The sequence below is a fragment of the Suncus etruscus genome, chromosome 12 (assembly GCF_024139225.1).
Source record: "Suncus etruscus isolate mSunEtr1 chromosome 12, mSunEtr1.pri.cur, whole genome shotgun sequence".
Classification (NCBI taxonomy): domain Eukaryota; kingdom Metazoa; phylum Chordata; class Mammalia; order Eulipotyphla; family Soricidae; genus Suncus; species Suncus etruscus.
The window spans coordinates 96,616,357-96,640,521 of record NC_064859.1 but is presented as its reverse complement, the minus strand read 5'-3'; the positions used below and the strand labels follow the sequence as shown (position 1 = coordinate 96,640,521).

Sequence of the window (24,165 nt, the reverse complement as noted above, 5' to 3'; positions counted from 1 at the left end):
CAGGGATCAATTCTAACAGGACTGAGGAACATATGGGGTGCCAGGAATCAAATCTAGGCTGGGTATGTATGAGGCAGGAGCCTTACCATTTGTGCTGTTTCTCTTCTCTATGACCTCATATTTAGAACAGCTGGATAACCAGCACCCTGAGCCTCCTTGCTAGATAAATCAGCCCTGACTGATTTAAATACTGACTTCTCCCCTTTATATTAATTTTTGTTTGGGGTACATGATTAGCACTTCTCAGGTATTACTCCTAACTCTGCACTCATGAACCACTACTGCTGGTGATTCTTGGGAGGCCATCTGAGATGGTTGGGGATCAAACCCTGATAGGCTGCATACAAGGCAATTATACCACCACCAACTCTACTATCTCTCTGGCCCCAAGTTCCCATTTATTATGCAGACAAAATTTTAAGACTCTTCCCAAGTTTTCAACAAATTCTTTTTAAATAAGTTGAGTCCTTAATGTGAGGGCAATGTTTTTAAATGTGTAGAAATATTGGTCCCTCTGAAGGGTTAGGAGAAAACCCAAGAAACTGAGTGTGAGGATAGGGACACTGGCTAGAACTTGGAAAGTGAAGTGAGAGAGAACTGAGGAGAAGGATACAGCACATGAGTGGAGTTTTTGGGAAGCAAAGTGAGCAATCCTAGGTAGGGAAATTGGAAAGAAAGAAGTCACAAATAACCATCGCATTATTGTGTCAAGTGGGAAAATTATTATTATTTCTCTCTCTCTTTCCTATGGCTGTCTTTATGTTATTGTTTTCTTGTCTTATTTTAGCCCAATGATGTGCGGTTAAAGTGCTCTGACATGAATCCATCCTGGACTATTCCCAATTCAGGTACACAACCTTTAATTCAAGTAAGATTTCCTTCACTAAATATAATGGTGTGTCCCCAAAACAAAAACAAATAAGTTAAAAAAGAAACCTAAGAGAGAAGCAAAACTAACCAATCTGTGTCCCCATGGGAAACTTTGGTAGAATTTGTAAAGTTAATTATACTCTAAGCATGTTGCACAAACATTTTTAACACCAATAAAAATATAACAACAAATAACATCACATAGAACAAGGAAGTGTGACATTTTCTAATTGTTTGTTCACTGCTTCTGAGTGGACCAAAACATCAGTGACTAGACCAAGAAGCTGAGAGCCTAGAATGCTAAAGGCAATATTTCCCTGAGAGGAAGTGATTCCTACATGGTGGAAGCTTCATGCCCCAGACAAGCTACCTAGAAATATGGCTATATGCATGAACCAGAAAAGGGAGGGATGGATGGCCATGATGACTCAGGCAACACAAAGCATCTTCCCCTCCCTTGCAAATATTTCTGCAGTCATGTACAACATCTTTCTTTTTTTTTAATCTGATAGTGTGTCATACATGATTATTGATTTATTCATTTCAGAGATGCCCTCTTTATGTTTATTTGTGCTTTCTGTATCTCTGAGCTCCAGTCACAAAATAAGCCAAAGAACTGGCCAGTAAGTTAAAAATATTCTCAACAAAACTATATTGGCCCCTTTTTTCAACTTCTAGTTTAAAGGAGAGGTGGCACATATGTCAAGAACATATTTTCTCCAGATCCCTCTCAACTTGGTAGATACTCATTTGATTGAACTACTGACCTAGCAGTAGAAACAAATACTTAATTTCATATGTTGGCATTCCTCTAGCAAAAAAAATGAATACATGTGTACATAGGAAGTTAAGTATTTATGTTTATTTTAACTATTTATGTGCAAATTCTTTTTTTTTTCAGCTTCGGGTAGGAATGGCAAGCACGGTCTTTCCACTTAACTTTTTTATTTTTTTTCATTCTTTTTTTTTCTTTTTTTTTTAACACCACCCATCACCAGTGCAACATTCCCATCACCAATGTCCCAAGTCTCCCTCCTCCCCACCCGACCCCCGCCTGTACTCTAAACAGGTTCTCAATTTCCCTCATACATTCTCATTATTAGGACAGTTCAAAATGTAGTAATTTATCCAACTAAACTCATCACTCTTTGTGATGAGCTTCCTGAGGTGAGCTGGAACTTCCAGCTCTTTTCTCTTTTGTGAGCTTCCTGAGGTGAGCTGGAACTTCCAGCTCTTTTCTCTTTTGTGTCTGAAAGTTATTATTACAAGAATGTCTTTCATTTTTCTTAAAACCCATAAATGTGTGAGACCATTCTGCGTTTTTCTCTCTCTCTGACTTATTTCACTCAGCATAATAGATTCCGTGTACATCCATGTATAGGAAAATTTCATGACTTCATCTCTCCTGACAGCTGCATAATATTCCATTGTGTATATGTACCACAGTTTCTTTAGCTATTTGTCTGTTGAAGGGCATCTTGGTTGTTTCCAGAGTCTTGCTATGGTAAATAGTGCTGCAATGAATATAGGTGTAAGGAAGGGGTTTTTGTATTGTATTTTTGTGTTCCTAGGGTATATTCCTAGGAGTGGTATAGCTGGATCGTATGGGAGCTCAATTTCCAGTTTTTGGAGGAATCTCCATATCGCTTTCCATAAAGGTTGAACTAGACGGCATTTCCACCAGCAGTGGATAAGAGTTCCTTTCTCCCCACATCCCCGCCAACACTGTTTATTCTCATTCTTTGTGATGTGTGCCATTCTCTGTGGTGTGAGGTGGTATCTCATCGTTGTTTTGATTTGCATCTCCCTGATGATTAGTGATGTGGAGCACTTTTTCATGTGTCTTTTGGCCATCTGTATTACTTCTTTGTCAAAGTGTCTGTTCATTTCTTCTCCCCATTTTTTGATGGGATTAGATGTTTTTTTCTTGTAAAGTTCTGTCAGTGTCTTGTATATTTTGGAGATTAGCCCCTTATCTGATGGGTATTGGGTGAATAGTTTCTCCCACTCAGTGGGTGGCTCTTGTATCTTGGGCACTATTTCCTTTGAGGTGCAGAAGATTCTCAGCTTAATATATTCCCATCTGTTAATTTCTGCTTTCACTTGCTTGGAGAGTGCAGTTTCTTCCTTAAAGATGCCTTTAGCCTCAATGTCCTGGAGTGTTTTACCTACGTATTGTTCTATATATCTTATGTTTTTGGGGCTGATATCGAGGTCTTTAATCCATTTGGATTTTACCTTCGTACATGATGTTAGCTGGGGGTCTTATGTGCAAATTCTTAAGTATATTTAATATATAAAGTAATTTAATATATTAATTAATATATTGAGTAATTTATTATATGCTTAGTATATATTAAGTAACACATATGAGGAGATGGAAAGAAACTCATGTATTTAAATAGCTATATTCTCTTTAGTTAAACAATAAATGTCCCCTATTAATTATTTTTTAAAAAACATGGTCCACAAAACACTCGGCAATATGCCTAGATAGTTTCTGTAATGGTTATGATAAAGAACCAATCAAAGAGAACATATCTTAATATCAAAAAGCCAGGTAAAATGTGGGCCTTATTTTATTATTTGATTTTAGGTTATAATTTTTTTTTGGCATTATAAGGTCTAAGAACAGAACACCACCAACCTATGGTGAGAAAAAAACTGGGTGGTTGGAGCTTTTGAAGAAGTAGATAAACAGACAGATTCAGGCCTGTTTGAACTTATGCGACTGGGCAGAGAAGACACCTACAGGAATGCTGGGCCTACATTTTGAGTTCTAGTCACAAGGAGTCAATTAGAAAGATAATTTCATAAGTCACGAGTCAAAAGCATCTTTCTTTATATTCGATTTGTGGATATTTTGACCATACTTGCAAATATTATGCAAGACCAGTATAATCTATATAATAACCATATATTATAGATACCTAATTTTTTTTGCACCCAATGTACATACATATGCCTGGAGGGATAACCAGATGTAAGACACCCAGTAGCTATTTTGTAAGCTCAGGAAAATGACACACTTTTAATATTCTTGTTCTAGTTGATTGTCTCTATAACCAGAGTTTTATAGTTGTGAAGACCTTTTTTGTGTTTGTAGTGACAGAGGAACCCAAATCTCACACTTTCTCTTGCTTCTGTTCTCAGTTCACCAACTGAAGCCTGCTGACATCAAGGTGGTTGCGGCTGTAGGTGATTCTGTCCTGGTGAGTTAGTTCCAGTTATAGAGGAAATGGAGCAATAGACATGTGGCCTGATTACAAAAATTCAGGGACAACCTCAATCCCAACTCTGGAATGTTGCCATCTTGGTTCCCATCCATCCATCCATCCCTCTCTATCCCCGAACCATTCCAATATGCAGTTTTACCCTTCCAAGTTTTTCTTGACTCCATTGTTATTTTTTTTTTGTTATAGTGGCACTAGGCTTAAAGTGATTACAAAGTATGCCAGACATTTGTGGTAGAAGTGACCTGGTTGTGTGAAAGAATTACTCGGTTTTCCTCGTCACTGTGAGGCTCTTCTGAAGGTCAGGGGAGAGAGTCAAGGGAATGTATCAAGAGCTGTAAAAGCCTGGCTGAAGCAGGCAGGACTAACTTCTATGTGTTTCGTAGTGAGTCCATCAAGAAACAGGTTGAAACTAATCTGAACCACTCCCTGAATCCATTCCATGGTGACAGTCCAGAGCTCACAAACATCTACCTATTCCAAACAAAATTAAGTTTGAAGAGTTCCTGGTGATGTGGTGGTGTGGAGCCAGGTTGTTGCACACCAATTTTGTTCAGACACTGTCAATGCAGGGAGCTCTCACTGCTGTTCTGTGGATCAGTAGTTTTCATAGCACCCAAATGAATATTTCTCAAAGCCTTGCTGACATCTTTGCCCTTTGTGAGCCATTTTCTTTGATATTTCATTTGATATTTCATACTCAACCTACCCTGCAACGTGCCACATATTTAATGTTTTTAAATAAAAAGCTGAGGTTGAATGAGAAGAGAGAGAGTACTCTAGTCCCCAAATTATAGGTGATTGACAAGACAGAGCTTGTAGTTCCCAAATCCAGGTGTATAGTTCCACCAGTGGAGTTAGCTCCATTACCTTGATCTGCACTGGACCTTCTGCCCAGGGCCTCCCAGGGAGGAGCAGCAGGCTGATGAGCACAATGCATGTCCTGGCTTCTTTCTGTTTATGGCCCACCAGCAAATTATATGGCCTCAGTCATCTCTAGTATGCTCTTAGGATGAGTCCCCATCAATGGTGCACACAGTATGCAGCCACTTCCTGAGACTGATGCCGGGACTACATTGTTCCAAGTATGTGGCAAAAGAGTTGGGTACAGATGCTATGTAGTCCTAGGAAGACCTTCGATAGCATGAGCTTGGGAGGACACTACTCATGAATGACTTTGTTTAGAAGACCAGAGACACAGATCTTTAGAGTAGGACAAGTTGTTGACTTTGAGAGAGCCGATAATAAGAATAAAGATAATAACTTAAAGAATAAGGATAATAATTATAAAAAAAACAATTTTATTATAACATATAATTATAATATAAATATTAAATCTAACTAATTTATAGTATGTGATATATGGTGATATGCATATACATATTATGTACACATATATTATTTTATATATTATGTGTATTGTTAATATAATAATATAAATAATTGTTATAAAACATAACAATAATAAGAATAAGCCAAAAATAAGAATATTTCATAAAAAGTCCGCACGTTATAGAGAGTTCATTTTATGAGCCTCTTTTTACTGTTCCCAAATGGGAGGAGTTTCCTAAATAGGGATGAGCAAATAGATGGGCCAGGATCCCAAGGGAGGCATTGTTTCATCTCTATAAAGCAGTGGTTCTCAAATAGTGGGGTGTGCCCCCCAGGGGGCACAGAGGCTCCATAAAGGGGGGCGCGTTTGACCTCGGCAAACACTGTCATAACAAGCTAAGCCTCGTGCTTATGTTTGTATGTCTCTGGAGCTGAGAGTTGCTGTGTCCTGCTTCAAACCTCGCTTCGAAAAGCTATGCATTGCAAACATGCTCATTGTAGCTATTAATACAGACATCACCCTGATGAAAATATCAGCTCAAATTATTTTATATAATTTTGTTTGGAGGTTAAAGTTTATTTAAATAAAGTTACTATTTACAGTCGCACGGGGGGCTTGAAAAATGTTTTCTTCTTCGGGGTGGGGCATGACAGAAAATCTTTGAGAAGCACTGCTATAAAGGGAAAGTTCAATGCAAAGGTTGCCTAGACTCTTAATCTATCACACATCCAGATCGAATCCTCAGCACCAAGACACACGCCTATTGGCTGGCAAGTCACTCAGAACCCCTTGTTTCCTCTAGGCAGCTGCTGGGGCTGAGCACAGACTTCAGACCTTCAACAGTTCCTTGAGTGACCATCACAGCCTAACATGGCGGTGAGTGAGGGTGTGACAATGTCCTGGGGACTCTCCTGTACAGGAAAAAAGCTCCCATTTCCAGAAGGATACAAGATCTCAGGTGATGAGCTGCCCAGAGCTCTCTATGTGGCACATTTGAATAAATATAGTTCAGCCACCTCCATGGCAAGCATTATTTTACTCCTGTATTATCTCTTTAGGGTTTCTGGAGACAAAATGTTAGGAGCTAGCCTTTCTTCCTGTGTTCCCAGTAACAAAAACACAGCCTCAATGTCTCGATGTCTTGTGAACCAGTTGGGTTCTTAATTCTGTTCTAGGGGTGAATATAGATTTCAGTCACAAATAAAGGACTCTGAGTTACCCTCTTAAATGTCTCCCTGCTTAAATGTCTAAGCTCCACAGATTAAAACGCAAAGGAATTTTGCGTGGCATTTTAAGTTCAATCACTTTTCTGATTTGGGGGTTTGAGGATAGAGGATTTGCTGTCTGATGGGTCATTTTTCAGTTCTGGCACCCAAATAAAATAGCAGGAGAAAATGTCTAGCCCACCAGAAAGACATTTCTAGTTCATCTGTGATCAGGGCTACTTGGCAGTACTGGCATTTCAACGTTTCTCTTTTTCCTTTGGTCTCACAGAAGCAATGCTGGAAATGAGACCCTGACAAATGTTCTCACCCTGCCCAGTGAGTATCATCCACTACCAGTGTGTTTCAGTGGGTCTCCCGGAGGTGAACATGGGTTTGGTAGGAAACTAGAAGACAGGAAAGAACCTAGGGTGAATTGTAGGGTAGTAGTGATGATGGCTGTGACTGCGATTGTGGTGGTGGTGGTGGTGGTGGTGGTGGTGGTGGTGGTGGTGGTGGTGGTGGTGGTGGTGGTGGTGGTGGTGGTGTTGGTGGTTCTTACTGGTGTGTGATACTTCTTCAGTCTGAGGAAATCCCTACAGATTGTTACTTTTTTATTTTATTGAGACCAATATGAATTGAGTATATCCATTATATATAAGGTCCATGGTGACAATGAATTACTTTTATTTAAAGAAAAATTGTATTCAATAAAGAGAGGAAACAAAACAGTCCTATTATTAGTACAAATTACAAATAAATAATTCAATAAATAAATCTCAAAAAATTAGAGTGAAAGACAACAAAACAATGCATGTAGTTTGATTTTATGAATATATAGCGAGATTTCATTAGTAGAAAGCTCTATTTATAGAAATACCAAGTGAGCCATAGAGCAGAAAGCAATATAGTGGTTGTCTAGAACATGGGAAGACCAGGGTCAAGGATCGCAATACAACAAAAGTAATTTTATAGAAAAGATGTTGCTCTTATTATCTTGATCATAATTATGCTGCACATGTATAATCATTTAATGGGATGAATGTTATCCTATTAAATGAATTATATGTGGTCTATTATTGGTTAATTATACTTCAATTAAGTTCTCTTTGTTAAATAAAAAAAGGAAAGTTGTATTCAATAAAGGAAACAAGTGAGGGAGGAAACAAAACACAGTCAAATTCTTACTACAAATTACAAAGAGATTCCTCAATAAATTTACCTCCCTTTACCCATTACATGGAGGGATATCTTTCCCAAGATGACGCAGCTCTATTTCTGAAATGTATTATGTGACAACACCATGCTTTGGATGCTCTGCTTTTGACATAGTAAGATGTAAGATCTGCGAGCAACTAAATTTGCTCTCAACGTTTACCTTGAGGGATTTTGCCAACAACTTCCTTAGGATAATTTTTATTCTTTTAAATATCTTGAAGCACCATGATTACAAGATGTTTGTGGTTGGGTTTTAGTTACAAAAAAGAATAACACCTTTACCAGTGCAACATTTCCACCACCAGTGTCCCCCAACTTCCTCTGCCCCTACCACCTACCAGTATTTGAAACAAGCATTCTTTTTCTCTCACTCTCTATTGTCATGAGAGTTGTCAGTGTAGTTATTTCTTCAACTGAATTCACCACACTTTCTGGTAAGGTCTGGTGGACTGGACCTTCCAGCCCTCACCTCTATTGTCTCTATGTATTATTACAATAATGTCTTTTATTTTCTAAAAACCCAATGATGAGTGAAACTCTTTGTTTATCTCTTTCCCTCTGACTTACTTCACTCAGCATAATATTTTCATGTTCATCCATATATAGAAAAATTTGTGACTTCATTTTTCTGATGGCTGCATAGTATTCCATTGTGTAAATATACCACCGTTTCATATGTTGTCTGGCATCTGGGTTGTTTCCAGATTCTGGATATTCTAAATAGCACTGCAGAAGGCATTTTTATATTGTGTTGTTGTGTTGCTAGGCTATCTCCCCAAAATGGTATATCTGGATCATATGGGAGTTCAATTTCCAGTTTTTTGCAGAATTTCCATATTGTTTCCCATAAAGGCTGGACTAGATGGCACTTTCACCAGCACTGAATGAGTTCCTTTCTCCCTATATCCCTCACCAGCACAGATTGTTCTTGTTCTTTGTGATATGTGCCAGTGTCAGTGGCGTGAAATTGTACTTCATTGTTGTTTTGATTTGTATTCCCCTGATGATTAGTGATGTGGAGCATTTTTATGCTTCTTTTGGCTATTTATATTTCTTTGAGGAATTGTTTGTTCATTTCTTCTTAATTTTGATGGGGCTAGATGTTTTATTCTTGTTTAAATATGTCAATATTTGTATATCTTAAACATTTGCCTCTTATCTAATGGGTATTAGGTGAATAGTTTATCCCATTCTGTGGGTGGCTTTCGTGTCCTCTTCATTATTTTCTTTGAGGTACAAAAGCTTCTCAACTTAATATAGTCCTTAGGATAATTTTATCACTAGCTGCATTACTAAAAATCATTATATTATTTTATTATGTGAGTTTCACATATAAATAAGTATAAAATTTACATATTATTCTAATATTTACGCAAACATTTCTTTATTATATGGTTTTGTTTCTGGGGTCCAAGTGTTGTTCATGAACTCGGGGATATTGCCTGCAATATTTGGCTGATCAGGCAGGTGTATCAGACCTAGAGCCCCAAAATGTGTATCGTTGGGCCCTGTGTTGCTGGGGACCACAACACTGGCTGTGGTGCTGTACTTGGTAATTTAGAGGCACCATGTATTATTGGGATGCTGGGATGATATCCAGGGTGGGCATATGCAACAACTGATACTGATTCTTAACACTTCTTTCATTTCTTCAGCCCTAAAAGTCACAATTTATAAAGACTTGCTATTCTTTTTGTTTGTTTTTGTTTTTGGGTCACACTCAGCAGCATTCAGGGGTTACTCCTAGCTCCATGCTCAAAAATCACCCCCTGGAAGACTAGGGGGACCATATGGGATTCGAACCAAGAACATTCTGCATGAAAGGAAAAGCCTTACCTCCACGCTATCTCTCTGACCCCAGGCTTGCTATTCTTAGGAATCCTGTCTTCTTTTTTGGGTTGTTCACATATCTTAGTTATTGTAGTAAGTGTGTCAATGTTCATAGGTGTGCATATAAACTTTCAAATTAATGGGAATTTCTTTTAGGAGAGTTGGATGCCATAATGCAGTATTGTGATCATAGGATAGTTTTATTATTATAGTTTTGGATAGATTTTCATATTTTTTTCCATAAATGTAGAACCAGATGACCAGATGACCAGTTCTACCAACAATGAATAGGGTTTTCTTTAGAATATCTGCCTAGGATATCTCTTTTTCTATTAAATATGGTATATTACATTTTATATATGTATATTTATATGTAAAAAATCAGGTCCTGAAATCTTTGAATATATTGCTTGATTTAGTTCTATAGAATATTGTTGACGACATTTTCATAGCTGTTGGTCCATACTTTTATTTTATTTTATTAGTGTCTCTATTCTGATATCAGTGTGATATTGGTTTTGGGGAAAATTTTCCAACGTTAAGATTGATATGGGAGCACAGATATAAGAAAATTTCCCCTATTATCTGTTTCACTGTCTGTCTTCTCTCTTTCATAGTTATTAACTTTCTATGGATACCTGAGATATCTATAACTCTGAAAGAACTCCTCTAGATATTCTGAATAATTTCCCTTACTTGTGCTTCATTTTTTTTAAATCTCTTTCCTATTTCCTCATCTTAATATGTATATTTTTTGTATCTTTAAGTGTAACTTTTCATTTTTTTAGCTTCAGATAATCACTTTTAGGATGAAAACTAAAAATAATATTAAGATATTATTATAAAAATAATTTGAGTGGCCAGAGGGATGGTACAAAGGTAAGGTGTTTGCTTTGCATGTAGCTGACCCAGGTCAGACTGCAGTTTGATCATCCAGCACCCCACTTGGTCCCTTAAGCCAGGAGCTATTTCGGAGTTTATAGCCAGGAGTAACCCATGAGCATCACCGGTGTGGCCCAAAAATCCAAAACATTTTTAGAAAAATATTTATTAAAATTAAAATGTTAAAATCAGAAATAGTGATAAAATCTTTTAAGCAGAATAAAAAACAGAGACTGAGATATATGCTGATTAATCAAATGAAACTACAAGTTAGAAGGGAATAGTATTATGTTTGAAATGTTTGAATGAAAAGACCTTTAGCAAACACAAATAATGTCTGCAAATAAAGGAGGGGATGGTAGGTGGGTTGTCTCAATATCTAATGTAAATTGTCATAATATTGGAAGGCATACATGAATATAAAATAATTGCTACATAATGTGTTAAGTGGCTCGATTATTGTGATATACATCAGTTTGTTATTTCTGAGACTGAAATTGTGTATGAAAGAAGAAACTACTCATTTGCTCACTACACAAGCACCTATGTGCACCGTATATTAGGTTTTGCCTCTTACACATAGATTTTTCTTTCTCTTCCAAGACGAATAAAGATTAAGGTCATAAGTTAGAGTCTTCTCTGTCCCAATGTCTGTTCTCAGGTACTCATAAAAGTCATGGTACATTATTTGGGGGGAGCATTTAAGCACATTCCTTTCCTGTACTTCCAGATATTCTCCGGAAATTCAACTCTGAACTGATAGGCTACACTCTTGGACATGGAATGAAATACAGTGCTGGAGCCAGACTCAACCAGGCTGTGTCCAGAGACATCTCAATGTGAGCTAGGCACCCTACAAAGCATCGCACACGTCCTTTGTGAACCTGGTGGAGGGAGTTGGTCTAAACAGTAGTTTGATTAGAAACTGGGGCATTATAGGCTAGTTCTTGACTAATTGGGATGCCGCTTTCAGTGCATCTTTTCTTGGGGGCACAGATAGCTAGTAGCTCTTATACCTAACACCTTAGAGGTATTAGATTTTTGATGTCTGCTTCCTGCTGACTCTGTTATCACTGCAGGTTTTTTTTTTTACTCAAGTCATGACTAAAAAGGGAACACATAATTTAAAATGCTGGATTCTACAAACTTAACAGATTTTGTAATAAAATCTGTACTTTTACTTTCCATTTTATGGGGAAAAAGTAAAAGTCTAGAGGTTTAGTGTTTGTAGTAGATAGGGGGTGTTGGTCTTTCCAAAAGGTGTTAGGGACTTACACCTAGTTCTGCACTCACAGATCATTCTTGATGGCATATTCGTTTGTGATACCAGGGACAAAACCAGGCTTGATTGTGTGAAGGTCCAGAGCTTTAATTCCTGTACAATAGCTCCATTCCTATTCGAACTTTGTTTTACTTTACGAAATATATGCTGTTTCAGGCATAAATCAACTCACAATAAAAAATATGGGGTCATTGTTTAGCATAACTAAGTCAGTATGTTTTCCAAGACTTAAACCTTGCAGAGAAAAATTATCCAAAGTTTACATAAAACCCTGGGTATATTTGCACGCTTGCCCAGGGGTCTGAGCTCTTTTGTGCTAGTCAATTTTGGAGAAGTCAATTCTGGCCTACAAGTAAGTTTGGGATAATTTACTATCTCCATGTCACAGATGAAACTGCCACACCAAGCAGCATAAAGAAATGCATGCGTTTGACCCTATGCTCTCCTGCTTTGTCTGCTTTTTTCCAAGTTCTGTAAAAATTCCAACTATATAGTTACTATTATGTCATTTATGAAGTATATGTTTATCTTTCCTTGATTTACTCTGTTTATACAGATCATAGGGTCAAATACATGATTTCATCCTGATTATATTAATGGTCATAAATTTAGCATTTTAAAATGCTGGTCCATGAAAGTAGAAGGTGCCCTAATAATTTCAGATTAACATGAGAAAATTAATCTTCATATTGTTAAGTGGCTTATTCAAAGTCTAACCCAGGTATCTGTAAATAATTGACTACAACTAAAACCCAATCAACTGCACTAATAGCTCATGTCACTATTATATTCTGCTAGGCATAGTGGCAAAGATTGTGTTCCTGATGATCATGATGATACCAATAGTGGTGGTCGGCATGATTACAGAAATAATTAAATTATTTCTAACGAGATTTTTTTCTACTATTGAATGTGATATTTTATATTCATAAAGAGTGTGTTCCTTTGGAATTTTGGATTTTGTTTTTGTTTTGGGGACACACCTGGCAGTTCTCAGGGCTCAGTCCTGGCTCTGAGCTCAGGAATTACTCCTGCTTGTACTGAAGCACCTAATGGGGTGCCAGGGAACAAACCTAGGTTACCCACATGTAAGGCAAGTGCAGGCACTGTTACATTGTATTATTTCTCCATCCAAGTAATTAGAAAATTTTATTTTAATGAACCAAAATTTCCATATAACTGAGACTCTTGGAAAGTTAGGGACCTCACGCATGGTTTTCACTTACTGAGTAAGGCTTGACTACCCTGTGGCTCTCATCCTCTCATAGAAGTATTTTGTAACCCCTTGTGCCATTTTTGGGGATAAATAATAGGAATTCATGATTGCAAGAGGTAATGAAGAGTCCAGAGCAGATATGTCTGACCCACCATGTGTGTTTAACAGTGAGCCGCTGAACTTTACTGGAAATGAGGGCCTCCCCAGCTATGTTAATCTTGAAAGAACAGGCTCTAAAGAGAGGAAGAAATCAGCCAATCAGAAAGAATCCCGACTGTAGGTCCCACCCTCATAACCTTCACTGCTCTACGCATCCTATAATGAACTGTGCCTTCCTAACCTGGTGGACCCTGAGTGAGGAATTGGCTCTGTGACAGGGCAGGCCTTCATTCCACCCTCCCACAAACCAGGAGAAGTTGCTATTGAATTTCTGCTTTCTGTGATACACTCTCCTTCTGCATTTCTGCTCTTCATATCAATTCTTCCTGTGTGTATCCACAGGGACATGTCTAACCAAGTCACAGAGGTGATAAGAAAGATGAAAAATGACAAGGTGAGTCTATGGGAAATGGATGGCACCAGATGCGACCATGCTATGTAAAATACCTTGGAAGTGAAAGAGGGCAGGAGAAATCCATCAGACAGAGGGGGGTAAACTATTATTGTCAGACAGGTATGATAGAATTTAAGAAATTATATCTTTACAAAACAGCACCCACTGATCTGGAACCAAGGACCTGGGATCTATTACCTATGATCCTCAAACCAAGAATAGAGGATATTAATGTTTACTAAAATCTCTGGTGTGTGAAGAGCCAACCAGTGTAGTATCCATTGCTACTGCACCTGCTACTGAGCATGATTCTGAGTCATGGCATTCATATGGCTGTTTTCTGTTCATTTCAGAAAATAAATTATAAGGATGACTGGAAGTTACTCACCATGTTTATAGGAGGCCAAGAGCTTTGTTATTTCTGTATAGAAAAGGTAGGTTTTCAGATCCTCAAAACAGTGTACCTCAGCAGAAAAGTGTTTCTGAGCAGTGCAGCCTGATCAGTCAGTAGGTTGTTTGGTTGGCATGTTGGCTACATGCTTGTGATGTGCCTTGAATATCACCAAGTATGAAACCTATGTTGATATCTGATAGGCTACTGCCTTCAGAGATAAAGATATTCAAAAGTAAAAGCAATGGATTTTGAATCTGTTTTATATCAAGGCCACCTGAGTATAGCCATCTAGATCCAAGAGAAATTCCCAATCACCAAGAGAAACTCTACCTATCTTTGTAGATTGGTAAAGGCATATCCCTGTTCTAATAGCTAAATAATAAACATGATTAATAATGATTAAATATTAATCTAATAATTTAAATATGTTAAATACTAGTATAAAATAATTTTATATTAAAGCATAAATTTTATATAAATAGTTTAATATCATATACATATAAATTTGATATTAGTAACTTAATCATTATAAAAACAAAATTCATTCTGAGTTTATAAATACTAGATATTTTATATTAGATATAATATATATCACATTATGATTAATATATTTTTTATTAAATATTAGTAATGCTTAAATAATTAATCCATTAATTATAATTTATTATAATCATATTAGATTAATTCTAATCATTACACATTAAATTTAAATATTAAAATATTTTACCTACTCCGTTGGCGCGGCCACATAAATGGACCTTGACTTCCTCATGTATGTTTTTAAAATAGTGCAACCTCAGATGATACTGGGTTGCTGGATACCCTAAGAAAACATTGTTATCCCAAGATTATTTTATTTGTTTGTGAAACCCTAAAATCGGAGAATTGAAATAGGACATAGACATAGTGAATGATCTCCCACCCATTGTCGATGGTATTTAAGGAAGGTTCATATATACTTATATATATTTATATATATGTACATATATATTTATTATTCATGGAGATGGTCATAACCATTAATTAGTGCTGGAGACATTTTTTCTCTTGTAGTTCAACATTACTCCTGAAATCCTTCAAAATGGCATTCAGCATGCTCTGGACATTCTGCAGGGAGAGGTATGAAGGCTGGGCCTGACTGATGTTTCTTCCAAAAAGAAAGAGCTTGGTGGCAGATATGGCTTTCAGCTGGGACCTACATGCCAGGTTCCTTCATGAAGACCAAGAGTAAGAGTTAGCATCCAAGAAGCAGTGGAGGAGTCCAGAAACCTGAGAGACAGTCAGCCATAGACCTCAGTCAGCTATAGACCTCAGGGTCAGCCATAGACCTCAGAGTCAGTTATAGACCTCAGAGTCAGCAAAAAGATTGATCCTGATGCAGATGAGAGACTAAGTACCACCCACCTTGGGATCTCTCAGCAAATCATTTCCTCTTTGATCAGGTTCCCAGGATGGTGGTGAATGTGGTATCACCACTGGAGATTACCAGCCTGAATGCGATATACAAGGAGACAGAAAACATTTGTCCTCGAGATCAACTAATGTGAGATGGAAGCTTCTTTCTGTATTTCCTAAAGTCCCATAGATCCCTCAGCAGAAAGTCTATTTTACTGGTTACAAAACCCAAGGATGGCAGTGTGAGGGATAGATGTTAAGGCAATCAGATTTCAAATTTAAAACAGCTAACATGAGAATACTCCTGTGTTCCTGGCCCTATTATGGGCTTCTGCTGTCCTTGAAGTCTGGATAACCAAATCAACTATGCTGCTGTCCTGGTGTTGCAGATTATCTTTTAGTTCACTAGGGACTAACTTCTAACTAGGACTAACTTCTCCAAAAGGTCAGCTTGTAAATGGTCAATTAAAAAAGTTCACTGAAATGCCCCTATTATGTTAAACCTGTAGCTTTCTTCAGGTTCCATCACACCACCATGGAAGATATTATGGAAATTATTCATGAACCACTTCCCCAGAGATCATTGCACTTGATTCACTGCAGGCAAAATATGGGATATAGAGATGCTCATTGCAGGTCTGATGAAAGGTCTGATGAATGATTAACCAAGTTTATATTAGCTCTTGGAAGGGACAGTGCATCTTAGCTATTTCCCTGAAGATCCATGCCAAATATCACATGATGCAGACCACATATATCCTGTGAAGATGGCATGAGAGTACTGAGTAGGTAGATGGCTGTAAAATGATGAATTCATGTTAGAATGCTATTTCCAGGGCATTGAATCAGCTCTGATACCCTCTCCTTGTCCTGACTAGCCTCTTTGTCCTGACTTATACTTCCAAATGAAATGTATTCTGAGTGCATCATGCCTGCAATCAGTGCTGCTCAGATAAGAACAGATCTTTGATTTTCCCTGCAGGAAGTTATGTCCCTGTGTCATGAAGTTTAATGAAGGTGCCCAAGAATTTGATCAAGTTGTTAACTTCAATAAGAAGTATCAGGTAAATGACAAAATGTCCGCAAAGGGGGCCGGAGGGATAGTGCAGTGTTAGGGCATATACCTTGCACATGGCTGACCCAGTACAAACCTCAATTCGATCCCAGCATTCCATATTATCCTCCAAGCCAGGAGTGATTTCTGAGCACATAGCTAGAAGTAACCCCCAAAACCACCAAAAAAATCCTCAAAGTAGTCCCTTGGAACAACTGTAGTAGACTTTCATCCTTCCTGGATGACACACAAGCACTATGTGGGCTTGGTGTCTGAACTGTTCATGGACTTCTTGGAATAGAGCTATTCCCCAGCACACTCGAGGGGAATATCATTACCTGTGAAAGGATATGCGTACCTCATGCCGTCTCTTGGTTTCCTTCTATTTCCACTCCCTGCTTAGATAAAGGTGTTATAATACTTTTGAAAGATGCTCGTACTTGGGCCAGGGCAGCGGCACAATCTCTAGGGTGTTTGCCTTACATGCGCTGACCTAGGAAAGATCGCGGTTCAATCCCACTGTGTTCCATCTGGTTCCCCAAGCCCAGAGCGATTTTTGAGCGCATTGCTAGGAGTACCCCATAAGCATCAGGGGTGTGGCCCCAAAACCAAAAAACAAACAAAAAATGATGCTTATAGTAAATACCTCGTGTGCTGGACACACTTCACAACATTGCTCTGCTATTTAGAATGTAAATTCTGTGATCCCTTGGGGCCAATACTAAGATTAACCAGTAGCACTGGGAGGGATTTAATGGATAGGTAAGGTCTTGTTGAAAACCCTTTATACTAGATGAAGATACAGATGAAGGGCTCACAAGAGATAAAAGGATTGGTGAAAATTCCCACAGTTATTCAATTGGCAAAGATCTTCCCTAGAATATTGCACCCATTTTTCCCTTCATGGAGCCACTGGCTAGAGAAGACTCCCTAGAGATCAGGGTTAGAGTCAGCATTCTAGTTTTCTCTCAGGCTGGCCTTGGGTCCTCTCACACTCCTGTTTCCTGGCACACAGCCCAGGGTTGTAACCCCAAATGGTGTCACTCTGGCAAGTGGTGAACTGTCAGAGTATGACACATGGGGTCAGAATTAGGGCATTGGTTCTCATGCCACTGAGTCTTAAGTGTTAGCTGTGGGAATCATGCCTCTATCACAGTATACATCCTAGATTGTCTTGTCTGAGCCTTCAGCAGGGAGTGGGCATACTCAGGAACACATGTGCACCCAGGCATATATCTTACATACTACACAAGTGGTAGAAGCAAGTGTGGGTGTCAGAGTGATAGTGATAAATCACTTGCCTTGAATTCAACTGACTAAGGTTCATTTCAATGTGCCCCAGATGGTCCCCTGAATCAGCCAGAATTATAGAGCCAGAAGTAACCCCTTGAAACTGCCAGGTTTGACAAAAACAATCAAAAAGAGAGCATTGAGTGTGCTGTGTCACTCTTAACTAGCAAACCAGGGGAAATAAACTAATGACAGAATTATCCAAGGAAAATGACATGTACTACTGTGGTCATTCAAGATTCCTAATCAGAGTCAATTTAAAGAATATAAAACCATGGCATTGTTTCCCCTTTTCTTCAATTACCATATCTTATGTCAAGTGTCTGGGACTGGGTTTGGGTTGATAGGTGATTAAAAGGGAGCTAGAGCCTGAGGACCTGAGAATTTTTTGCAGATAAATTTCTCTCCTAAGTCAGCTGTTGAATGATGTGGATAAAGAGAATAATCCTATAGAAGCAGAGGCAAATTCTTTTGGCCTCATGTGATTTCTTCTCCTTCTGCAGAGGCTTGTAGAAGATCTAATCTATAGTGGGCACTATGACAAAAGACATGATTTTACCGTGGTCCTGCAGCCCTTCTTGGAAAGGTTTGAAATGCCCAGGACTGAGGTAAAGAAAGCTAATGTTTTATTATTTCTGAGTGTATTTTGTTTCGTCCATCATCTCAGCATAGCCCCTCTTGCTCCCTGTAAATAGGAGGGGTTGCCTGACCTGACTTACTTTGACCCCGATTGTTTCCACTTCAGTCAGAAGACACTTGGCCATATAGCCAGTGCCCTCTGGAACAGCATGGTAAGGTGTCAGGGTGTGGGATGTAGATTTCTCCCTCTGGTACAGAAAAGACTTGGGGAAATGGCCAGAAGCTTTAGAGATCCATTTTAAGGCTGGGATTTCTTTCCAACAATAAAAGCCCCATGTCTTCTTTTTTTATTTACTTTGGGAAACACACTGATATAGCCAGTCATTACCTATGGCTCTACATTCAGAGATAACTTACAGCAAGTCCCAGGGAAAAAATTTGGTGGACAGGCTCAAACCTATATCAGCCGTAAACAGCAGCACATTCTCCACTGTACTGAAACCCCTTGTCTTATTTGTGCCTACTATAATTTAGTTCTGACCTGCACCTCAATCTTTCCCTTATAATACCTCTTCCTAAATTCCAACCTTCCTGTTTTTTTTTCTTAGCTACAACCTGTGGGACAGAAGTCCAGGATGCATAATTTCACAGGCAATATTGTTTTCGCATGTCCCACACAGGTAGAGTGAAGCCATTTCTTCTCAGGATTCTTGGGAAAGCTTATTATTTGGTCTTTGAAAGCCTCTCATCAAGGTCCTCAACAGTCTCCTTAATACTCACTTTTCTGTCTTATTCTGATTCTGGTTAATCAGAATCTAGTTTTATATCTTGTAATTTGAGGGATGCTAACTCCTAGTTGCTGGAAGGATTAAGAACATCTGGGACACCTTTGTGTCTTAGTGAACTCGCAAAAGTTTGAGCTGCACAAAGCAGTTTTTAAGTAGAAAGCGAGAAATGTTAGCAATTTCCAGCTGACATTCTGAAGTGCAGCAATAGGGCAAAAATTTAGAGGAAGGCAGGGATCTATAGATGTGGTGACATTCTCAATAAGAGTTCCCATGGCAGAATAAGATGTCATCCATGATGAAAATAGTCGAGACAGAGATCCCAGGAAACTGTAAATCAAAGGACTTTGTGCCTTAGCTCATTTTCTTCACCATGTTTATTACTGAGCTTTCATCTTCATTCTCTATGGATGGTGTTTGCCTGCGAGGTTTCCCCATTGTCACGCTTGTAGTGTGGTTTTTCCTGCATATTGTGGTGGGGTTCATTGGTTTGAAAGAGTGCATGGCCACGCTGCGCTCTTCTGCTGCTTCTAGTTGACAGTTTTTTGGGGGTGCACTCCCTCGACCTCTAAGAAAATCTTCAGGGATTCAGAAACACAGGCAGATAGACGCAGGCAGGAGAAGTTTCCCTTGAAGTCCTCAGAGTGAAGCACCATGTTTATTACCAAGTTTTCAGAGAGATGAGACATGCACTTCAGCAGAATGGTCATTCTATGCATGTTTGATACCTTGGGTTGCGTTCAGGAACCTAAGTTGTCAGAAACATACTTGGTGCTTTGTGTTGCATCTATGGTATCTCTCAATTTCTTTATTTCTAGAGATACTCTGGCTGTTGAATACAAACCCCTAGATGGACTGCCAATGAAACATTTTATGTCTGACTATTCTTCCTTGTGACGAAAGGAGCCCAGTAATGGAAGGAGATAGCGTCATGGGTGTCTTGAGAACTGATGAAGTGGGGGTACACTAGCTTTTCTGAAAACTCTGAGTAGATTAAGAACAAGAGTGAATACTCACCTCAGCTTTCTTGGTAGCAGGGAGAGAACAGACTTCTTGGGAGTCACTGAGGCTTTATTCTAGTTGTTCTTGTTAGTTGAACTGTTGTCCCAGTGCAGGAAACCAGTATCCTCAGCCTTTTGGGGTAGGAACTAGGAAATATGGAGCACTGGAGAAGTATGATCAACATGTCCAGGTCATCATTTCTTAAGATGAGCTCAGGATAGGGTGGGTGACACAGAATTACACCAGCTTCTTCTTTCTCGCAGGGACATCCTTACCTGATGACCAGCAAGAACAGTGTATGTATACCTGCTTATTGTTACATATTTGGTGACAGTTTATGGGAAGCCCAGCAGGTAGGGGCAGGGAAACATGTTAGGGGTTTCCATTATGTTTTGCCTTGGCACTGCCCCACTCTTGTTTAAAATCACCCATAGGGCCTGAGTGATATCAAAATTGTTAGGGCCTGTGCCTTGCAAGCAGCCAACCGGGGACTGACCTGAGTTTGAACCTGGCATCCCATATGATTGCGCAAGCTGGATAGGAGCAATTTATGATTTAGAGCCAGGTATTTCTAGGTTTCATTTCATGGAGTTCAATAACCCTGCCTGGTGTGTATAACACTGCTCCCCCCACCAAATAAGATCATCCATATATTCATCAAAGAGGATATGGGGCACATGTGCCCTAAGAATGAACCTGAGGATACCAATCAATTGCAATCTCAGCAGATCACTATCCACAAAATTGGGGAAATTTGTCTGGGGTGCATAAAACCCCATCGGGGTGGTAAGTCATGATAGTAACTCATGGTAGTTTTCACTTGGGATCATGGAGAAGTATAAAGAATTAATCCTTGAGTTCTAAAGCCAGGATACTGGAGAGACATGTGTCTGGAAGCAAGCATTGATCTACAAGATCATCCATACACATACACAAGGAGGGAGAAATGGATTCAGGAATTCCAACATGTAAGCCTTTCTCCCTTAAGAAGCAGCAAGCTCAGTGAAAAGTCCTGAAATGCAAAAGACATTTTCCTAATAATCAACCCATTTATTAGGAAGGAACAGACCACACCCAGAAGTAAGATTACATGGCATAAACTCCAACCAAGGTTCTACACACAAAGATGTTTCCAACAATTAGAAGCAAGGCATAAATTGAATAATATGGGATCTGATTACTCTCACAGAGGGTCCTGAACTAGGAACAGATTCCAATCTGGCTGGTGTTTCAGATTCCCATGGAGCCAACCTCAAATACTCCTTTAGGCTCATTCTCAAGGTGGGCCCAGTTATCTGGGGCTGGGGCTAGCTCTGGTGCTTCTAGTCTTTTCAACCCTGAGATGCTTTGATTTTTTCCCCACCCTTAGGTTTCTGAGGACGTTATCCAATGCCCAGACATGAGTCCATCTACGAACATTCCTATCTCAGGTAAGCCTCAAATTCTCATCAAGATTAGAACCCACCCCAGTGAAGTCTGTGACAAGTCTTGTCATGCTCTACCCAAGAGACACTTGGCGGCTTTTCCTGTCACTGGTCATCTAAAAGAGTCACTCTTTTAGTGTTGCCCACACTTTCCTGCAGTGATCTCCTTTCTTCCCAGCAGATTTCAGCCTGACCAGTTGCTATGGCCAATAGCAAAACTTTCTGGGACTCCTTTCTTTTCTGTAATTCTTAAGAGACTCAAGTGTGTCTGAGTCACAACTTGACTATAACCTTATTAAGGCCTAGAAGTCTGGTGAGGAGTCAGGGAAGTCCCACAGGAACCAGTTACCCAGATCCTTGGTGATGTTGATGGCCAAGGCAACAGAAACTGTGACTCCTGCTGTTGGATTAGATGCAAGTGTTCCTTGGAGTCTTCAGAAGACAGATTGGCATGAAATGGAGATTTTTGGTGAAAACCCAAAATGCCCTGAAAATGGGCCACTGTTTGTTTCTCTGTCTGTTCCTGACTTTCACCTCATGAGGGCTCATTCACTTTTGCCCTCACCTCACAGCTGTCCTCTCCTAGCTGACATGACATCTGTCCCTCCAATCCAAGGGTGACGAACAAGTTCCACACAAAGAGCCAAAATTTTAAACTGTGAGAGTCAGAGAGCCACACCACGCAGTGACCTGCCAAGACAAACACTCACACAAAGCATAGAATTTTAACAATAATATATTAAACACATATTGCATTTTGCCATTTTGAGTGAGGGTAAAAATTCTGCAGTAATAGTGAGGGTGTGCTGCGTCCTCCACACTTAGAACTAATGGCAAGATGTGACATAATATGTAACACACGGTTCGTTCCCCCCCCCCCCACTGGCCCGTGCAGTTGTTTCCAAGGGATGGGAGACAGGATGATGCAGTCAGGGGTGGTACTACGTGCTCGGGATCTCCTCAGAGATCCCTCCTCAGATCAGCAGAACAAAATCCAAACGGCAAAGAGCCTCAGTATACAAAATAATGATAAGAGGCAAAGAGCTGCATTCATTTTTGGCTGGAAGCCGAATGTGGCTCAAGAGCCACGTGTTTGCCACCCCTGTTCCAATCTATCCAACCCTCCCTTCTTCCCTCCCACCTCTATCTTTGTGTCATTCTCTGTCTCTGTCTCTCTCTTTGGCACAGCTCTCTCAGACATCTAGGGTTTTCTTTCTCTGTGTTTCATTTTTATTTATTTTTTTCTGTTTTCTGAGCCATAGCAAGTGGTGCTTAGGACTTAGTCCTGGCTCTGCACACAGAGATCACCCCTCATTGTGCTCAGAGAACCACATGGGGTGCTTAAGATCAAATATCAGTTTTGATGAGACAAGTTCCATGCCCACTGTACTATGTTTTCTGTCCCCTCTCTGTCTTTCAGAGGGATAAGTGGACCATATAAACTCAGCATACATGATCCATGGAATTTTGGCCCAAAGTGACCTACTGACCTACATGCAGAGTGTATTCTGGTCTTTTCAGAGCAGGAAGCACTAGATTCTAAATGCAAATTGCTTCCCTCACATTCAAATGTCATTCTCTAACTTTCCAGTGGATAAAGTGAAACCTGCAGACATCAAAATTGTTGCTGCTTTGGGAGGTTATTTAAATGTAAGTATCTGGGGCCAAGAAGTGTGCTAGGGAAACTAGAAAGGAGATACCCAATTCTGTAACCATGTCACTGTAGAGCTCAAACTTCTGAACTCTATGTTGTCCTGTCCCTTAAATCAGAGTATCTGAGAACATGAGAGCAATGGCATTCTGAAGCCACCTGCTCAAGAAAAACCATGTTCAGGATTGTATTAAAATACCTCTGAGAATGAAGGTTTGGATACCAAAAGGCACTTTAAAACTACACAAAATAATTTGAAACTATACTAAACATATTGAGTCTTTTCAGTTTTCTAAGTTTCCTTTTCCCTTGAGAAAAAATGCTTTATGAGACCCACAAAGCAAAAAATAGTTGGTCTCTACAGAAAAGGAGTCAGACTCCAACACTGTGACTGGTGCTCTTAATAATTTCTAATTCCTGGAAATAGGACAGGCTTGAAAACCTAATCTCCACACTCTGGCCGCATGTCCAATATTCTCATGAGACTTCACAGAATGTCCCAGAGGGCAAGAGGATCAGAGCCTATTGCCAGTCTCTCATTTCTCAGATTTGATGATTGACCTGTGTCTTTTGATATTTCTTTAAGGCTGGAAGAGGAGCTGGTTCTACATCCTTCTCTGATCTATCTAACCTTTTAGAATTTCGGGGAGTGGCATTTAGGTAAATGCTTGTCTTTGTCTTTTTCTATACCTGGGGTCCTCAAAAATTTTAAACATGGGGCCAGTTTATTCTCTCTCAGACGATTGGAGGAATAGGTCATAGTTTCTTTTTAAAAGAACTAAGCTATGAACAAATTTCTATGTACACAGTATTATTTTTGTTTTGAAGTAAAAACACAGAAAGTAAACAAATACAATGTTTAAAATGAAGAACAAGTAAAATTAAATGAACAAACTTACCTATATTTCAATGAGAAACCTGGGAATGCATATGGCAGGCTATAGTTTGACCCTACCTGAGAATGAGAGGAGG

The 24,165-nt window shown here is 39.2% G+C and overlaps 1 protein-coding gene across 1 annotated transcript in view; it reads left to right on the top strand.

Annotated features, from left to right (window-relative positions):
• The window catches only part of LOC126024306 (phospholipase B1, membrane-associated-like), an 85,893-nt gene that overhangs the window by 31,381 nt on the left and 30,347 nt on the right, over nt 1-24,165 (top strand). The window contains exons 17-31 of the mRNA XM_049784694.1: nt 788-848; nt 4,024-4,082; nt 6,239-6,312; nt 6,931-7,037; nt 11,299-11,407; nt 13,568-13,619; nt 15,067-15,132; nt 15,456-15,556; nt 16,391-16,472; nt 18,256-18,360; nt 18,448-18,543; nt 20,382-20,471; nt 21,488-21,548; nt 23,134-23,192; nt 23,780-23,853. Of these exons, the coding sequence (XP_049640651.1) occupies nt 788-848; nt 4,024-4,082; nt 6,239-6,312; nt 6,931-7,037; nt 11,299-11,407; nt 13,568-13,619; nt 15,067-15,132; nt 15,456-15,556; nt 16,391-16,472; nt 18,256-18,360; nt 18,448-18,543; nt 20,382-20,471; nt 21,488-21,548; nt 23,134-23,192; nt 23,780-23,853 (1,196 nt within the window). The remainder of the gene's footprint in view (nt 1-787; nt 849-4,023; nt 4,083-6,238; nt 6,313-6,930; nt 7,038-11,298; nt 11,408-13,567; nt 13,620-15,066; nt 15,133-15,455; nt 15,557-16,390; nt 16,473-18,255; nt 18,361-18,447; nt 18,544-20,381; nt 20,472-21,487; nt 21,549-23,133; nt 23,193-23,779; nt 23,854-24,165) is intronic.